The following is a 19,888-nucleotide window of genomic DNA, read 5'->3' as shown; positions in this document are numbered from 1 at the left end:
ATGCATGACCCGCTCTCGCGTTTGGCGTTCCACAGGACATCTGCCCGGGCGGCTACCTCACGTGGGTTGCTGAAATCGGCGTCGGCCAACAGCAGGTGAATGTCGTCGGGTAGTCGTCCAAGGAAGGCCTGTTTGAACATCAGGCAGGGCTCATGTCCCTCAGCCAAGGCCAGCATCTCGTTCATCAGGGCCGATGGGGATCTGTCCCCCAGGCCGTCGAGATGAAGCAGGTGGGTGGCACGCTCACGATGGGAGAGGCCGAAGGTCCGAATAAGAATGCCCTTGAAAGCCGGGTACTTGCCTTCCTCCAGAGGAGACTGGATGAAGTCTCCGACCTGGGCAGCTGTCTCCTGGTCCAGGGAGCCGACCACGTGGTAGTACCGTGTGGAGTCGGAGGTGATCTGCCAAAGTTAGAATTGTGCTTCGGCCTGGTCGGACCACACGTGGGGCCGAAGTGTCCAAAAGGTGGGCAGCTTGAGTGCCACTGCGTTGGCTGCTGCGTTGTCGTCCATTGTGTGGGTCCAAAATCCGTTTGGACCGTCGGGGTCACCAACGTAGCGGCTGCTACCACGATGTGAAAGTAAGGCACTAGTTGATGAGTTGCAGAACAAAGACTGATTTATTTTCCCACCTTGCGTGGGCCTTTTATGAGGAATGGTTCCCGCCCACCGAAAACGGAAATGATGTATGCGCTACGTCATCAAACTCTTCTCGCGTGCGGGTTCTCCCCGTCACTCGGAAGACGAAGGCCCAGTGCTATCTTGGGCCTTGCTGCTCCGACGACGCGTGACCTGACTGCTGAGCTGGTTCGTTTGCTCGGACGGTGAGTCGCTACATCTGGTCATTGCTTATTTAATAATGTAGGTCCACGTGCTACTGAAGTTAGCTGGTCCATTTGCATAGAAAAGCAAAAGTATTGCATTTTAGATTGGCTTTGAGATAACTAATAATGTGAAAGGCACTAGTTTTATACAATTTTATTTTCTTAATGGCCTGGATACTATGTTTGGAAATGATGGTAACACTATCAATGCCCCCACTGTTCTCTACAAAACCAACTGAAACTTCTGGCATTTGCAATATGCTGTTCAGCACAGATATCCAGTGATTGCTTTGAATGATCCCTGCTCATTCAGAAACTGGACTGTTGCTGTCTGCAGTGATGCAAACAACATAGAATGAATTATTTGCTGTGATTTTCAAAATTGTACAAACTACCTCTGCTCTGAAAGCCTGAGAACATTAATCCTTATTAAAAAATTACTTTAAATTAGTTTCTAAATGGTGAACTAAGATAATTATCGAACAAACACTTTGGACTGTGCAAGTATCATTTCGTCCATTTTTCTCCAAAACAAATTCAAGTATCATTTTTAAATTTACGGTATTTCACCTACCACCATCAACCCATATGCTTGTCCTAATTTCTATTTTCTTTAAATTGCTTGTTCTTAAAATTAATGCTCCTTACCTCCTGGTTTGCAGTAAGAATTCTTCAATCTGATTGACTGTGCAACCAGCTTGATCATATTTTTGTTGCTAGATGCTACAGAGTTTCTATACAAGGTGCTCCAATCCAAATTATATTGCAAGTCAGAAAACCCACTCCAGACAGCCTGCTCCTGCTCAATCTTTGTGCAGCTTAGGTCAGCATAAGCAACCCATCAAGTCCACACCAGCTCTCATAACTTTTCCTTATCACGTTTGCCCACTTATTTCCCTTACCTACTCTCTCTCACCCACCTTTAATGTGTTGGGAATTCAACAAGCAGTGGTCTTCAAACTCCTCTCAAGGTCTGATTAACAAATAGTAAAAGCTTCTTTGAAGAAATGCAACATTCCTGCTAAACCCTGGGGACCTCTGGACCATGACTGCTCAAAGTTGAGATGGAGCATTTGGGAGGGTATTGAGAACCTTGAGGCCATGCATTGAGAGCATAGAGAGGTGGAAGGAGTGAACCACTTCACAAACCATCCATCTGCTCACCTCGTCAGCCACTTCCACGGAAGAGTCTGCAGTTACCATATTGGCATCATCAGCCATCTTGGAACCCACAAAATGGGAATGAAAGCAAGTCACCTTTGATTCTGAGAAAATGATAAAAGCTCAGCTAAACTTTGATAGTGATGTCAATAATTCAGCTTAATAATAGAACAAGTAATGGTCAGGTGAAAGAACTAGTTGCCAAGGAAGAGCATTGAAGCACTGCACTTCCACCACAGTGGATGGAGACAAGGTGGCATTCACATGATAGTATTGAGCACAAGATTTAGAAGTCAATAGCATAACAGTACAGATATTGGGACAAAAGCTCTCACTGGACAAGCACTTGCAGAGCAAGGTAGATTAAAAAAATACTGTGGATGATGGAAATTGAAGTAAAAATAAAACTGCTGGGAATACTCAACGACAGGAAGGATGTGTGGAGAGCAAGTCAGAGTTAATGTTTCAGGTTAATGACCTGCAACTCATCAGTTCCGAGGAAAGGTTGTGACCCAAAATATTAACAAGGCAGATTACAGCACTTTGTTCTACATTCTATGAAGATATGAGTAATCTCCTATGAAGTTTAGCCTGAACAAATAATAGATACAAGCAGTATGGATTAGCAGTGTTGCTAATCCATACTGAAGCTCCTGTCCCTAACTGTCCCCTTTCTCCACACACGTTTACATCAGGACTGAAAATCAGCATACATGGGAAAGGAACAAAAGTGCATACACAACTACACAAATTAGGGGTTTGGACTTCATGGTTTCAGTTGACAAAAAATTACTTTGCATATGCAGGTTCAATGCAGATTTACCCCACAAAGCCAATAAAAATGTTTATTCCCAGAGAGAAACTTACTGAACGTTCCCAGCTCTTTCCAAGGCCAACGCACAAAGTTGATCCAAATGGTAATCTCACAAAACCTCCACATTTTGATTGTACCATTCTCTTTGCCCTTCACACAGACTTCATCCTGCACCTCAAGTTCACTGTGATCCAACAGCAAGCGACTTTTTGGAACTGTACTTACCTCAGTGCTATTCATGGTTCCCTTTTGCTATGTTCCACAGAATGTCAGTAATGCTGGAGAATATCCACATTCACTCTGTCGTCTGTGGACATGCTAATAAAGGAGCTGGTTAATGTTTACTGAAAGCACACAAGTCAGGATCAGCCAACATCAATAACTCACTAATGTTATTAGAACGCAACTGATGATGCAACCGTGACCACATCAGGTTAATATGAAATAAAAACAGAAAATGCTGGAAAAGCTTTTATTTTAGATTTCCAGCACCTGCAATATTTTTATTTTGATTTTTAGATTAATATGAAGGTTCCTTTCTGCTTCCTTCATCACAATGACAGAAGATAGTTGCAAAACATTAACTTGATTTCTATCTTCTCATCAGATGCCTGAATTTGAGTATGCCCAGCACTTTAGTTCAGATTTCCAGCATCTTCAATATTTTGTTTTTGGATAATATTTTAATTATTCATCATCACATTGCTATTTCAAGACCTTACTGTACACATATTGGCTGTCATGTTTCCAATAACATTTTCTAAATCTCACAAACCTTTCTTTAGCTGTGAGCTGTTTTGAGATATCCTGAGGCTGTGAAAATCCTAAATAAAATGCAAGTCATCTTCTCACAAAGGAATAACAACCCTTTGGCTCAGAAACCAAAAGGTTTCCTCCCATGTATGGGGCAGTAACGCAACATGCCATTGAAGTTTCCAAGAGCAGCAGTTTAAACCTACAGAGATTATTTAAAAACAAAGTTAAATTCTCTGATTGTTAGGCAAGTTCTTTATTTCCCCCTATTTTTTTAATCCTGTGTAAATGACAACTTCAGTTGCCAGATAGATCTTTTATCTGTGTTTTTTATATATAGTTGAACTAAATTTGGTTGGCAAATCATGTTCCCACATTGTTCTCAAGTTATGAACCCAACTCTAGTCCAACGTAAAAGTATGAAGGTCTCCTTTCTGCTGACGATGGATTGATGGATAGGTCAGGTCAGATCTAAAACAGATAGCACAGATCAAATAAGAATCATTGCTGCATAATTACTCCTGGTTTCCAGGCCATGCTCACTCCTAACAGTATACCTTTGCTCCACCTACCAAATAAAATTACACAGACCCAACAGCCAACCATCAACAGAAAATTGCAATGGTCTCATAAATCAAGTCATGAAAACTAATTCTCCATGCAAGGAACCTAAACAGCTTATCACTATAATGAAATTCACTGTACTAAAAAAAACTAAGTGATGAATCATAATACAGTTCCTATTTTTCCATTTTCTATTTCTATTTTTCCCCAATCAGAGAATTAGTGGATGCTCCTACTGCTTTTCAGATCTGGAGTACCAAATGACCTGGGCATCACTCCCCTTTTCACCATGACCAGGGTGTCACTCCCCATCAACACTACCTTTGGAACATTGGTTAAAAAAAAGACACCAGTGTTCCATGTACATCATGATGGCATCCAGCTATACATTACACTCTTGAAATTCTTGCTGTCTTTGACGTCATGCTGCTTGTTCAATATCCCGTAAAGATGAAGCAGAAATGGTAAGAAGACCAAGCCACTGTCTACAGTCCTCACCACACACTGTTCTTTAATTACTGACCCCACCTCTATCTGCAGTCATGGAAGCAGAACTAGACCATTTGCAACTTTGGCACGCTATCAGCTATAGATGTGCTCAGGCCACATAACTGCTGCATTACCAAAACCAATACCTCCACCTCTGTGCCAATATACATCACATGTATCCATTACCTCCCAAGCTAGCAATGCCTTAACTTTAACATGCTTGTCATTATTTTTCAATTATCTCCATGTTCTCTCCCCTATCTGCCTCTGCAAGACTTGCTATCCAAGATTTCAGCTCTTTTGCAAATCGAGCCTCCTGCACAATCCTGGTTTCAATTTCTCCATCATAGCTGCACGTCTTCAGTGACCTAATTCCTGAGCTTTGGAATTCCTTCCTGAAACCTGACCTTTAATTTCACATTTCTCATTTACGATGCTCCTTCAAACTTCTCTTGAACTGTGATTTTGTTCATTAATCATATTTTCCATGGCTCTGCATCAGATTTTGTTTTTCAACCTTCCTGTGAAGTGTTTTGGGAATTATTATGGATAAAGATCACATGTAAAATGCAAGTTATTGATAGTAACAGATTGGCCTTCTAATGCAGACAGCAGCAGGAGTTGAATTTAGTAAGTTAAATAAGTTCACTAAAATTTTCTGGCTTATTTCTTCTTTCTGAAGCAGTCCCTTGGCATCGGTGATAACTCACTTTCACTGCAGTTCTGAGGTGGCTGGTGAGGTTAATGTGGGAAACAGACTCGGTCACATGTGAGGCAGGAGGTGCTTATGATGGCAAATACGTGGGTAGTTTGGGCCCCTCCCACCTTTTACTCTGGACTTCTGTACACACCTGGCGCATGGATTTGAGGTTCTTAATGCCAAGATAAAAGCTTCTCCTCCAGTTTGAGTGTGGTCATTGGATTAGGGATTCTTAGGAGGAAGTGGGGATGGTGCACTTTTTCCCCAAAAGTGGCTTTAAGAACATCCTTGAATTTTTTCCTCTGTCCATTTGGTAATTTCCTACCATGACAGAGCTCAGAACAGAATGTTTATTTCGGGAGTCCCGTGTCAGACTCCAAAATACTTGTTTAATCAACCCTGCACAGACAAATGTTGAGATACTCCTAGTCTTTAAACTGGAGATAATTTCAGTCCTTAGACCACAAGTGCCTCAACATGTGTCTTTGCAGGCAGCATAAGTATCTCAGAGGTTACACATATCCCTTTAGTTGACAATCCCACAGTAAGGTAGAGCTGCTGCTATACAGCTCCAGTGACCCATGTTCAATCATGACCTTTAGTGCCGTCCTTGTGGAGTTTGCATGCTCCCCCTGTGACTACCTGACTATCCTCTGGGTGAACACAACACCACAAGAAAACAGAAGTATGTCACCTGGCCCTCAAGCCGGCCCTGCCATTCAACATGGTCATGCTAGCCTCGCCGCCTCTTCTGTGCCAGTGCCCCACAGCTGTCAATTCCATGATCTTTCAAAAATATATCTACCTCCACTGGTTTCCTCCCACATCCCAAAGTGCAGATTGGTAGGCTAAATGGCCACTCTAAATTACCTTAACATGTAGGTGAGTGGTAGAGTCTGACTGGGAGTGTGCGGAGGATAAAATGGGGATCGAGGTAGGATTAGTATGAATGGGTTTTTGATGGTTGGCACAGACTCAGTGGGCTGAAGAGGCTGGTTCCTTGCAGTGCTACTCCAGGAATCTAAATATTCTTATTTAGAATTAGTCTACTAGTGAGACAACAGCACTAAAAATAGCCCTTCCTAAATACACAAATTGCACGTGGAGCACACTAACGAATTAAATGCATAGGGCAAACATTGGTCAGACTAACTCAAGAAAGGAAAATATTGGACACTCCTGGTTTGGGGTATGCTTAATGGAATAAGATATTGGAAATGCTCAGGTCAAGCAGCACTTGTGGAGTTAACATTCCAGTTGGTTACCTTTCATGTGAACATGAAAAGTTAGAGGTAAAATAACTGTTTACCTCTTTCTCCTCTCTGCAGGTTAAGAAAACAAAAGGAAGGACCTGTGATAGGGTGGAGACCAGGAAAGATTGAACAACACAGGTGGTGGTGGCAACAGCTGAAAGAAGCTGGCAAAGATTCATGAAGACAGGCTCTGGGAATGAAGAGATAAATAAAATCTAAAATTGCCAGAAAAGAGAGATAAAAAAGTGCAGGAAATATGACATACAACACTGTAAAGGCACATCATCTGAAATTATTGAATTCAATGTCAAATCCAGGTAACTCCTAGAAAAACTCACTTCAGCCTACCTGTACTAATAGACCAACAATGCAAGTGGAGGATCGGTAGACCACAGGTCTTTCAGAAAGATAGTGGCTGAAGAGGGACTAAACATTTTGTAAAGGTAATGCCTGCTGCTAAAGAACTCAAGGGTTATATTAAAACATAAATAACAGGAAAGTCCTGAGCTTAATTTTAAATGTGTAATGAGTAGGTTGGTTAGTTTCAGCTTGGGCAGAGAAGTATATGAATAGTCTGCATTATACAAAATGGTACCATTGATGTGTAAAAGTCTTAAACACAAGCCTATCAACTCAACATACAAACACTCCCCCACACCCAGCATTCCAATCACACACCAATACACACTTATCCTTCCTTACATAAAGAACTATCATTAGATGAAAAACCATGACAATACTACCGTGAAAACAGATTCCAATTTGAAATCACTACCCTCAAGATGATAAAGAAGCAAAGAAAGTTTAAAAGGATGCAAAATAACCCAGAGGCTCCTATACTCTTGCAAAGCTAAAATTCAAATAGAATTACTAAATGGGTTTTTGAAAGCAACAGAAAGAACATAGAGGTGTCTTTATTTTTAAATTGTGTTGAAGCCTCAAGGCACTTCACCATGGCCACAGCCCTGCTAAACATTGTGCGTCACACAAAGTTTTCTCATTTGAAGCTTTTAATGTCTCAGCCTACAGAGGTGCATCTGTCATAAATTAGATGGCAATGGAACATTCCAGTAACTTTTGACATCAGGACTGAAGTATGATTCTGTCAGCCTCAGCAGAAAGGCTCTCTGTCCGGTGTACAGCACTGGGAAACCATACGAGCGAGACAGTGTGATGTTAGGACAGAAAGCAGATAAGTAAACAGGCCCTTTTTGGAACACAGACACAATAGGAATGATACAGGCATTTTCAAAGTACATCAAATCAGGGAGTAATTCAAACATTGGGAAAGAATGCTGGAGACTTCAGGAGCAGGTACAGCTAATCAGGTGAGCAGAGTTTCCAGATTCAGTTTAAAAGCAAAGTTGTGCATCCTCAACGAGAAAATCATTGAGAAAAATTAGTGTAAAAGAAAATGGGGTAAGCAGAAGAGATTGCGCTAGTAAGTAGATCTTTTAAGTTAAGAGGGAAGAAAGAATGTTATAATTAGGGATGTGGGATTCTGCAATAGTGAACAACAAAAGCAGACTTCAATTGTATATCATTTGGATTTCCCCTCTGCTGGAGTAACATGCACAGATCTAAGCTAATTATAAGAGTATTAGATACAGAAAGAATCAAGACAAAAATGAATGGAATGAGACAGGACACTGAGGTGGAAAGGTAGTGACAAAAACAAAAAGGGATTCAAGAAATGCTAAATCTAAAAGTTTGTACAAGCACCTTTTGCTATCACAGGCGAACACTACATTAAAATTAAATAGGTTACCAGAATGGTCCAAGGGTGAATCATTTGTGAAGTTTTGGATAAGTGTAAAAACTGTTGGGAAAGAGCAGAAAAGATTACATTGAACAGATTACAGAGCCAGTGGAGAAGAGCCTTGATACTTCCTGAACTCATAGAAGTACCCTATAAATGCAAGTCATTTTTTTCTATTGCATGCTAGGGTTAAAATTAGCAGGAATAAAGTTAAATTAATCTGATGTACTTATTTAATATGGCTGTCCACAGTTTGCACCAAATGCACCACACTCACCCACCCAACAAAGATGTGCTTTCTTTTAATAAATTATTTTCCATATTAATCAGTTCAAAAGACCCTTGGGATTTCACTTAAAACTGCTGTTGTATCTTAAATAAAAGTCAGCACTAACTCATTAGCAAAGCTACAAAAGCTCTGGGTTCAACTTCCAAAATTGCAAAGACGTATGGGAAGGTTAATTTGGGTTTAAAATGGACGGCGCGGACTTGTTGGGCCAGAAGGGCCTGTTACCACGCTGTAAATAAAATAAAAAAAACAACACTGAGGCTCTAAGTGGGAAATGAATGGCTAGCTTTCATTTCACAACTGTGCCGTTGTTGCATTAAATTTTAAATGTTCACTGAAAAAGTAATTGGACATGAACAGACATTGAGTCAGAACAGGAAGGACACTGAAAAGTTTGATCAAAAAGATGACAGTTTCATCAGGATCAGGGGATGGCTAAGGGCTTGAAAAGGAAATAAACTCCAAAAAATATACGTTTATTTTATTAAATAGTGCTGGTGGACAGAACCAACGTAAGCCAGTTCAGGGAAGATAAGTGAATGGAGCCTGGTAGAAGATAGGATAAGGGCCTCATATTTTAAATAAGCTTACAGTTAAGACAAGTGAAGAATAGGCAGTTAGCCAGCTAGTTCCTTTGATGGATTCAGGAAGGCAGCATTTGCGTCTGCCTTATTCCCCCACTACTCCCCATACTTCCAACACTCTAAAATTGCTCATTTAAAAGTTTAATCAAAATTCCCAATAAAATTGTTTTCTTGTAGTTCAATGTGATTATTCTGCTATGACTGTAAATCATAACTTACTTAACTTGCCTCAAACTCTTTTACTGGCCTATTTGACTCGGGTGATACAATGATGTTAGTTGTAGATACCTCACAAGATTGTTAGTACTGATGTTTTGTGCTACACACATTCCTCTCTCCACCCCCTTTCTCTGCATCTGCTTCACATCTTAACTTTTTTTGGCTTTAATGAAAGATCTGAAATATTTAGAGTTTTGCTATTAAAAACACCGACAGATCTGAATTTTCCAGCATTTTCTATTTCACGTTGGACTTCCAGTGCTTGGCGTTAATTTGCTTTTGTTTTGGATTCCATCCATCTGGATGGCTGCTCACATCCTCACTAATGAGCACTGAAAAGCTCACTAACTGGAAACTTAATGGAACACGCCCCTTCACACAAAGCACTTATGAAAATACACAAAGCACCTTACCTGCATTTTATCTGGCAGGAAAATGAATTAAAGCTTTTACTGAACAACTGTTTCTAAGATACATTTCAAGTTCCCGTGTTTTCAGCTTCTATAATTTTTTGATCTCTACACCCTCTATCAGCTGAGAGTATGCTAATTCGCTCCCACAACAGCACTGGCTCACACATTGCAATTCTGAGTGACCTGAAGGCTTGTGAAAGTTATAAAAAAAATTTGTGGTTTCTGTCTCCATACTAGGGAGCGTTCCACCACTTGCTTTTCAGTTGACTAAATCAGGTATTGGTTTCTTCAACGCAAATATTCTTCTGGCTAAGAAGCTTAAAGGGACAGCTCGAGCTACGGAGCACTTGACTGCAATTACATGAGCAACATGCTTTCCAGGGCTGGTTTATAAATTCCTCAATGTATTAGTAAGAGGGCTTCATGTGAGAATCGTTCATGTAAAAACATACCACAGATAGTTGCTGGAAGCACTATGCTACACGTTAAGATCTGCCAGTGATACTCTTGTAGCTCTTGCATTATGAGATATCTGTAGTAGATATCCAACCAAGCATTTCCCACCTTATTTTACCAACTTATTCCTGTTAGGATATAGGCCCATATATTGGCCTTGCCCTATCAGAGAGATTCCTTCTGTTCTATCCATCTTTTCCCTCATCCTTGCCGCAACTTAAAACTAATGTTTCTTTCTTGAGGGTCTTTCACGTGAAAGATTAATTCTTATTCTTCTTCCAAAGATTCCTCTTGACTTGCTGAGTGCTTCCAGTAGTTTGCTTTTATTTCATATTTCCAGCATCTGCAGATTTTTCATTTCTTGTATTTCATACATCACATGTTCCCCAGGTTCTTCAAGAAGCCATTTTATAAAAATCTAGAAAGCGAGCACTTAACATGCCATTTACCTTTGAGGGATACAACAGATAAATCCAACTTTTGACCATACTAAAGTGCACAACCTCCCAGGAGTTCACAGGACTGCAGGGTGGGAGTGAAGCAGTGTGTTTTCATGATGGCCTGGCTATCACAGTATACAAATCAAACAAACTTTTTTCCTCAGTTTCACATGGCTTCATTAACTCTACTCCCACCTTAGTTAGGATTAATTAACTCAAGGCAAACCAGAATAACTAGGACCATCTGATTTCTTCCTCTGAGTTATGCAAAGTCTTCCATATTTGAGAAGCTCCTGCTATGCAGAAATCATGTACCATCATTGCTCGCCAGATGATTCTGATTCAAGAAACACAGGTCACTTGTAGTCAAAGAAGAGTTGCTTTTTCACCAATTCTACAGTCACCTAAGCAAGGGAGCATTAAAATAGTGCAAGATTATCCAAAAATGTGAATCACTCATTCCCCATAAACATGGTGATCTTGACAACTAGAATGGCAGAGACTAGCTTGTTAACCCTTAAAAAGAGTGTAACAAAGTAGAACAGAAAAGGATGATGCAAAATTACCCAAACTTAATTATACATTCACAACCTTTCTGTCTGGCAAATACATTTAGAAAACCTTGTGTGACAATGCGTTAAAGGTGATAAATGTGTTAACATTCCAGCACCAGGACTACAGTGACCTTAGAACAACATATGGCTTGGTTCATCTTTTGCCTCAAGAAACTGATTTCACCAGCAATTTAATTCGAGTGCCTTGAGATGAAAGTTACAATAGGAAAGTCAAAGCTTTCTGTCCTCTTTAATTGTTAACGTACACATCTTTATTCTAAACTCAAAACAGAATAGACCAGCCCACTTAATCTCTTCTCATAGAACTAATCCCACCACCCGTACGTCCCAGCCCTCATCATAGGAACCAACACGGTGAACGTTCACTGCACTCTCTCGAAGCTCCATCAACAGGATTTCCCTTATTTTTGTTCCTTAGTTCAAGCCAGAAGCCTAATTTGTAGTTTTAATAGTATTTCATCTCTCCCCACAGCAAGAATTGTTTACTTACCCAATATTGCTGCATCTATTTTACCCTGCCATCCATCTTAGTTGAAAATCTTTTAACCAGAACAATCAGCTGCTTCTAATGCCCATCTTTAAGCCTCATTTCAGTAATGACCACTACTTCATACTCCCACATCTATCCGTGCCTCACAAGAACACAAGAAAATAGGAGCACTGTAGACCACTCAGCCCCTCATTCTATGCCTGCCTCAACTCCTCTTCTGTGCTAGTTCCCTGTAACCCTCAACCTTTCAAATATTTATCCATCGCCACCTTAAATATTTCTAATGATCTGGCTTCCACCACCCTCATGGGCAGAGAATTCCAGAGATTCACTGCCCTCCGAGAGAAGAAATTTCCACGCAGCTCAGTTTTAAATGACTGGCCCCATATTTTGTAGCTATGTCCCTGTGTTTGTGACTCTCCCACTAGTGGAAACATCTCAACAGATACCCTGTCAAGCCCGCGTAGGATCTTGTGTGTTTAAATAAGGTCGTCCCTCATTCTTTTAAACTCCAAGGAATATAGGTCCAAACTGTGCAGCTTCTCTTGATAGGACAACCCTCTCATCCCAGGAATTAGTCTGGTGAATATCCTTTGGATTGCCTCCGATGCTACTATATCCTTTTTTAGGCGAGGGGAACAAAACTGTTTGCCATATTCCAGAGCAACGAGCAACACACACGAAATGCTGGAGGAACTCAGCAGGTCAGGCAACATCAATGGAGGGAAATGAACAGTCGACATTTCACACCCTTCACCAACACTGGAAAGAAAGAGGGCAGAAGCCAGAATAAAAGGGCGGGGGGGGGGGGGGAGCATGAGCTGGCAAGTGATAGGTGAATCCAGGTTTTGGGGGGAGGTGGGGGAAGTGGGAATGATGCGAGAAGCTGAGAGGCTATAGGTGGAAAAGGCAAAGGGTTGAACAAGATGGAATCTGACAGGAGAGGACAGTAGGCCATGGAATAAAGGGCATCTCCATTTCGCTGTATTCCAGATGTGGTCTTATAAATACCCTGTACAACTCTAACAAAACTTCCCTATTCTTGAACTCCAAGCACTAGGCAGTAAAGGTCAAAATGCCATGTCTTTTTCGCTACTTTTTGGACCTGCATGCTAACTTTTAACGATTCATCCACTAGAGTACCCAGATCCCTCTGAACTTCAATCATTTGCAGTCTCTCTCCATTTAGATGTTAATCCGCCTTTTGATTCCTCTTTCTGAAGTGCAAGACCTCACATTTCCCCACATTAAAATGCATTTGCCAGGTTTTCACCTAATCACACAAACTATATCCCATTGCAAAATAACGATATCCTCATCACAAGAGGTCCATATACCTATTTTTCCATCACGGGCAAACTTGTAAACCTTCCAAAAAATAAATTGCTGGAGAAATTCAGTGAGTTGGGCAGCATCTGTGGAGGCAGTCCTGATGCAGGGTCTCGACCTGAAACATTGACTATCCCTTCGCCTCCATAGATACTGCCTAACCCGTTGAGTTCCTCCAGCAATTTGTTTTTTGCTCCAGATTCAAGCATCTGCACTCACTTGTCTCATCATGGAACCCTTACATTTCATTCTACTAATGCTGAACCTTGCACTTCAACACTTTTATTCTCCCAACTCTTTGCATTAAAGTAAAAACAACTTAGCCCTTCCAAAAATCTTTTAATTTTTCCCCAGCTTTTGTTTCCTCTCATTCAGGCTCATTCATTAAACCTTTCTCCACTTTGCTTTGCTCCCTCCTAAAACTGAAATTCGATCCCAGTTGTGACTCTTTTCCCTGTTTGTTTTGATCAGTTCCGTGCACCTAAAGGATTCTGCCCAAAGTTTCACTCAGATCTTTTGTACATTATCTACTGCAAACACTTTGATGCTTCTGACACTTTTCTCTGCGTAGTAAAAACAGAAAATGGTGGAAATACTCAGCAGTTCAGCCACTATCCCTGGTATGACTTCTACCACCTTTCATTCTCTGACCTGTTAAAATGTGTCCATTACTTTTCATTTCAGTTTTGTAGCATCAGCAGTCTTTTTTTGGCTTTGCAATAATGGCACAGCAGGCCACAAAGAACTGCCCAGCTTACCCCAGCACTCATCAAAATCATAGAAGTGAATATTTTCCGATCACAATCATAAGCAGTGGACTATTCAGTGTTTTAATGAGACCAAAGCCAACTCCATAATACCTTTGCCCATATCCCTCAATACTCTTCAGACAACAAAACTTAGCAACCTCAGATTTACAATTAATTGATCCAGTGTGAAGTGTAACACCACATTGAAGTGTAACACCACATTGTAGTGTAACATTCAGAAATACTGCAAAGGCCTGGCACTGACATTTCTCGGACTATGCGCCCTAGTTCTTGAAACCACAACGGGTGCAAATAGTTCCCCTCAATACCTTCAAATCTGTGATTACGTCACCCCTTAATCTTCTATATTCCAGGGAATACATTCATACTTTCTACAATCTCTCCTTGAAGTTTGACCCTTTCTGTTGAAATATTATTCTGATTAGTCAATGCCGTACTCTTTTGAAAGCCTTTACATAGGTAGTGGCATGATGCTCAAATTTCTCAATAATGGTATAGGTGTAACACAACATCTACTACCTTGAATTATGAGGACTAAGTACAAAGAGCAGGATGCATGAGCATTTTAGTTTATCTTCAGTACCTGCCCATAGTAGTTTAAATGAACTTTGTATATGGATCCCTGTTATTTTGGACTCCACTGTTGCTAGCTTTAAACCATATGAGAGGACCTTGTTCTATTTGTTTATGTATAAAATGGATGACCACGTATTTCTCTAAATTTAATGAATTTGCTTTGTCTATTTGTAATTTTACAGTTCCAACTCTATTGCTTATGATGCAAACCATTTTATGCTTTTAAACTTAGATAAGTGGCTTTCTCTCCCATGATCTTGGTCATTAATAAAAATGGTGAATAGTTAATACCCATCAATTAAAGAACCTGCTGATTATCCCTACTGTCTCAGGGAACTTAACCAGCTTCTCTATGAGGTCAATAGTTTCAGGGAGTACAAACCTGGTTTGTGTTATCTCTCCTCGCAGCTTAATCCTTAATAGGTCAGGTGACGGTCTAATAAATCTAAATAGTACTCATTCCAAGGTACTGGCACATGGAAACTAAGTAAATGTATTGAATTATATCCTTCAAAAGTCAATAAATCTGAAGTTCCCATCACAATATTGGTGAATAGTACAGTTCAACACTGTTGTTAGAATCAATATTTTCAACTCAACTTAAATATCTTAAGTACAAATTGACTTACTACATGTCAATTCTTCTGCAATTTCACAAGAGCCCCAACATTTGTTTGCTCATAAAGCACACAACACATGCATGGATACAGGTGTTAAAAAAAAACTTTATATTCCTGGCACACTGAAATGCTTTTGTTTAACGTTGAAAGACTTAAGCTAGTGTTCAATGGCCAGCTTTGACTCATTGAGAAAATCTTCAGTAAACAAAGAATGAAAAATACAGCAGTAAAGTCAAGGTATTTTACTTACACTGTATCTTTGGAGACCATTATATAACATTGAGTAAGGCACCAGGAATCTATTTACATCAACACTCATCATATTAATTACATTCATTGAATGCTGCAATCACAAGATTAGCTAGTATGCAGTTATCCCGCACCAATATTAGGACTTTGTCATCAGTACAACAATATGTTTGGAAAGTGCAGGCAAGCTATCACCTTAAAGAGTTGCCCAATCCAGTTGCATCTGCAACAGACAAGACCATTCATTATCATTCCCTTCAATATTGAAAACTGATAGTTATGAAACACAAGAGTCCTACTTGAGAAGGTATACACTGCATGTTGAAATGGAATCAGTGATTAAATATAGGCTATATTAAAAAAAAATCACAAGCCTGAACTAGACACTTCTGAACAAAGATCTTTTGCATATTTTTGCTCCAGTGATTGTTGGAATGAACTGACAGGCCAGCCTGGTTCATTAGGGCATCTGGAAACAACAACGCAATCCCACCAATGTAATAGTCGACAAAAGCACTGAAAGCAGAATTCAACCCAGTGTGCAGCTCATTCAAACTACTGTTAATAAGAATGGGAAATTAAATGTCCCAGCACATCACAACTTATGAAACAAGTTTTTTCAGTACAAACTAATTTGGGCTTGGCTGTGGATAGTATTTATAGATGTTCTGATGAAAGATCACCAACTTTAAACTTAACTCTATTTTTCCCATAGGTGCTCTCTGACAGCCTGAGCATTTCCTGCATCCTGTTTTTATTTCATTTTACCAGCAACTGCTGTTTTTTCTTTGCTTTAAGATTATCACAGTACAGAGTCACGTAGGTCATGAGATCTGGATGACACCCATTTTATGGAAAGTTTAAAATAAAGCAAAATCACAATGATTAGAAGCAAAGATGGTAAGATAAGGGAACCTTGGTTAAGAAGAAAATGAAAGGTTTGTTCAGTTATACAGAGGAAGCATACATCAGGTATAGGCAAATGGTATCGAGTGAGTCCTTTGAGGTTTATAGAGAATGAAGGAAAGAACTTAAGAGGGCAAAAAGAGGACATGAAATGGCTTTGGCAAGCAGGATTAGGGAAAATCCCAAAGCCTTTCATAAGATATTAGAAGGAAGAGGGTAGCTAGGGAAAGAATAGGTCCCTTCCTATGTGTGAAGCCAGGAGATAAGAGTGGGATCCTAAATGATTACCTCATTGGTATTCACCAGGGATGTAGAGGATGGAGTTCGGGGAGGGAGCAATATGCTGATAACCTAAACATTTGTGTGTCAGGAAGGAGGAAATGTTAGAAATACAGGCACACATTCAGATGACAAATCCCCAGGGCCTAATAGGATCTACCCCAGGATATTATGGGAAGCAAGGGAGGAGTTTGCTGGGGCCCTAACAGAGATAGTTGGATCTTCATTAGCCACAGGTGAGGTACCAGAAGACTGGAGGATAGCTAATATTGTTCCTTTATTCAGAAAGGTCAGTAGGGATAAACCAGGAAACTACAGGCCAGTGAGCCTTATATCAATAAGTAGTGAAATTATTGGAAAAAATTTTGAGGGACAGGATTTATGTTCAGTTGGTAAGGCAAGGACTGATTAGGAAGAGTCAACATGTTTGTGTGTTGGGAAAATCCTGGATCACAAATCTGATCGAGTTTGAGGAGATGACTAAGAAACCTGATGAAGGCAGGGAGGTACAATGACTTTAGCAAGGCTTTTGACAAGTCCTGTACAGTAGGCTGGTCCAGAAGGTTAAGGCACATGGGGTCAGAGGTGTGTTGGCAAACTAGATTGAAAATTGACAGCAATATGAAGGAGCGGGCAGTGGTCGAGGGGTGTTTTTCTGACTGGAAGCTTGTAACCAGTAGTGTACTGCAGGGATTGGTGCTGCGGCCATATATATATGACTTTGATGAGAACACAGGTGGACTGATTAGTAAGGTTGCCGATGACACAAAAATTGGTGCAGTAGTAAATAACATAGAATGTTGTGAAAGGATAGGGAAGGACATAAATCAACTGGAAAATTGAGCAGAGTGAGGACAGATGGAATTAAGTCTTGACAAGTGTGAAGTTATACATTTTGGGGCATCAAATACTAAAAGGGCATATTTATTAAATAGCAGGGACCTTGGAAATGTTGATGTACAAAGGAACCTTGAGGTGCAAGTTCAAAGCTCCCTGAAAATGGCAATACAGATGGATAGGATAGTGAAGGCAGCATTTGGCATGCCTGTCTTCATAGGCTGAGGCACTGAGTGTAGGGGTTGGGACGTCATGTTGCAACTGTACAGAACACTGATCAGGCCACACTTGGAGTATTGTGTACAGTTTTGGTCACCACAATGCAGGAAGGATGTGGTAGGATTAGCAAAAGTGTGGAAGAGACTCATCAGGAATGTTGCCTGGAAAGGAGGACTCTATTTATGAGGAGAGATTGGATAGTCTGGGTTTAATCTCACTACAAATGTTCAAGGCTGAGGAGTGACCTTGTTGATGTTTACGAAATAATGTGGTGCATTGATAGGGCAGATGGAGTCTTTTTTCCAGGAGTGAGAGAGTCTAAAACAAGAGGGGATACATTTAAATTGAGGGGGAGAAAGTTAAAGGAGATCTGAGGGGCAAATTTTTCCACACAGAGGGCAATGGAATGAGCTGCCAGAGGAAGTGGTAAGGGCAGATACAATTACAATGTTTAAAGGACATTTAGAGAGGTATTTGAATAAAAAAGTAGAGGGATATGGGCCCAATGCAAACCATGGGATTAGCACAGATTGGCTTCACATTTGGCATGGTCATGTTGGAATGAAAAGCTTTCTGTGCTCTACAATTCTATAACATATGAGCTTCTCTATTAACCATTACCCATTGTGGTCTATCCAAGTTGTCCACCTGTGTAGTGAGGAGAGAAAATTTAATAAAGACTCTTGTCATTATCCAGCAACATTACCGTCCCACCATTAAAACTGGAAAGCAGACATTGATTAAGGATAAGGTTGGTTGCCCGACCCTTTGTTACCTTGCTCACAAATGAAGAATGCACATGTGAAGTGTGCTGGAAAGCAAAGATTAGATGCAAAGAAATTCTTCACAGATGCAACCCCAATCTCAAAATAACTCTACTTTTCTACTGATGCATCTCCATTTTCAGATTTAGTTCCGGCCCACATATGTTGAACAAAGAAGTAGCAAATTTTCATTTGTTAGATGCTCTAGCCCTTGGGATATTAACCAAAATCTAATTTCACAAAGAACTCCTACATTTAGTAGTCAGGGTGGCACATTGGTGCAGCAGTTAGTGCTGTTGGCTCACTACTCTAGAGACCTGGATTTAATCCTGACTTTGGGTACTGTTTATATGGAGCTTGCACATTCTCCTTGCGACCGCTTGGGTTTCTGCTGGGAGCTCTGGTTTCCTCCCACATCTCAAAGATGTGCTGGTAGGTTAATTGTAACCTGTACAATTACAAGCACACCCTTAGTTTAGGTAGGTAATAAAAGAATCAAGGGGAAGTTGACGAGGAAGTGAGGCAGAATAAACTGCACAACTGCAGTGAAATAAGGACGACAAGATTCCTCATTTAGAAACCTGCCTGGATGTAATTAGCTAGTCTGCAAGATGCAAGCCATAGTCAAAAGGCAAGGTGAAAATTTAACTCAAAACATAGAACCATTTCAAATGATGCATTCTATCATTAACTAATATAATGCTTATAATGGAAACTTATGTAGACTCATCACACTGCAACAACCTTTTCTGAGTGGTGTTAACACATAATATGAATAAGGCGTTATTTTATTTAGTCAGCATTCAGTTCCTGAAAACTGATACCCTGCTTCTCCATCAGGCAATAATATTTATGTGGAAGAAATGAATGTGGTACGACTGAAGTGAACAATAAATGGCTACCATAAAAATCACCAATATATGAACATACAAGTTCGGAGCAGGATTCAGTCACATGATCTGTTCTGCCATTTAATAAGATCAGTCCATCTGATTGCGATGACAACTCCACATTCCCACCCATCCTGTGACCTTTCATCTCCTTGCTCATCAAGAATCAGCCTTAAAGACAAACAGTCTCCAGCACTCTTTAAGGAAGTGTTCCAAAGTTTCACAACCAAAAGAAAAAGTATGCCTCATCTTAAAAGGGAAATCACTTATTTTTAAACAGCAACCTCTTAGTCCAGATTGGCCCATGAGAAGAAATATTCTTTCCACATCCACTAATCAAGACCCATAAGATTTTGTATGATTCAATCAAGTCCCTTCTCGCTCTTTTAAACTATACTGAATCCAAACCCACCCTCTCCAACCTATTCTCATAAGCCAATATTCCATATATTGGTCTGGTAAACCTTCTCTGAAGTGCTTCCAGCACATTAACATCCTTCCTTAACTAAGGACAGCAATACAGTACACAGTACTCCAGATGTGGTCCTACCAATGCCATATATTGCCAAAGCTTAACCTCCCTGCTATTGTATTCAATTCACCAATGCAAACAAATATTCAAATTACAGGCAAACACCATCTTGTCTACCAGTTCAACCATATCGAG

The 19,888-nt window shown here is 40.3% G+C and overlaps 1 protein-coding gene across 1 annotated transcript in view; it reads right to left on the bottom strand.

Annotated features, from left to right (window-relative positions):
* slc31a1 (solute carrier family 31 member 1) overlaps nt 1-3,142 on the bottom strand; it is a 34,045-nt gene extending 30,903 nt beyond the window's left edge. The window contains 1 exon segment of the mRNA XM_052037251.1: nt 3,024-3,142. Within this exon segment, the coding sequence (XP_051893211.1) occupies nt 3,024-3,038 (15 nt within the window). The 5' untranslated portion in view covers nt 3,039-3,142.
* Between the last annotated feature and the right edge of the window lie 16,746 nt (nt 3,143-19,888).

This window comes from Pristis pectinata, chromosome 23 (genome assembly GCF_009764475.1).
Source record: "Pristis pectinata isolate sPriPec2 chromosome 23, sPriPec2.1.pri, whole genome shotgun sequence".
NCBI lineage: Eukaryota > Metazoa > Chordata > Chondrichthyes > Rhinopristiformes > Pristidae > Pristis > Pristis pectinata.
This window is presented reverse-complemented; position numbering and strand designations above follow the sequence as displayed.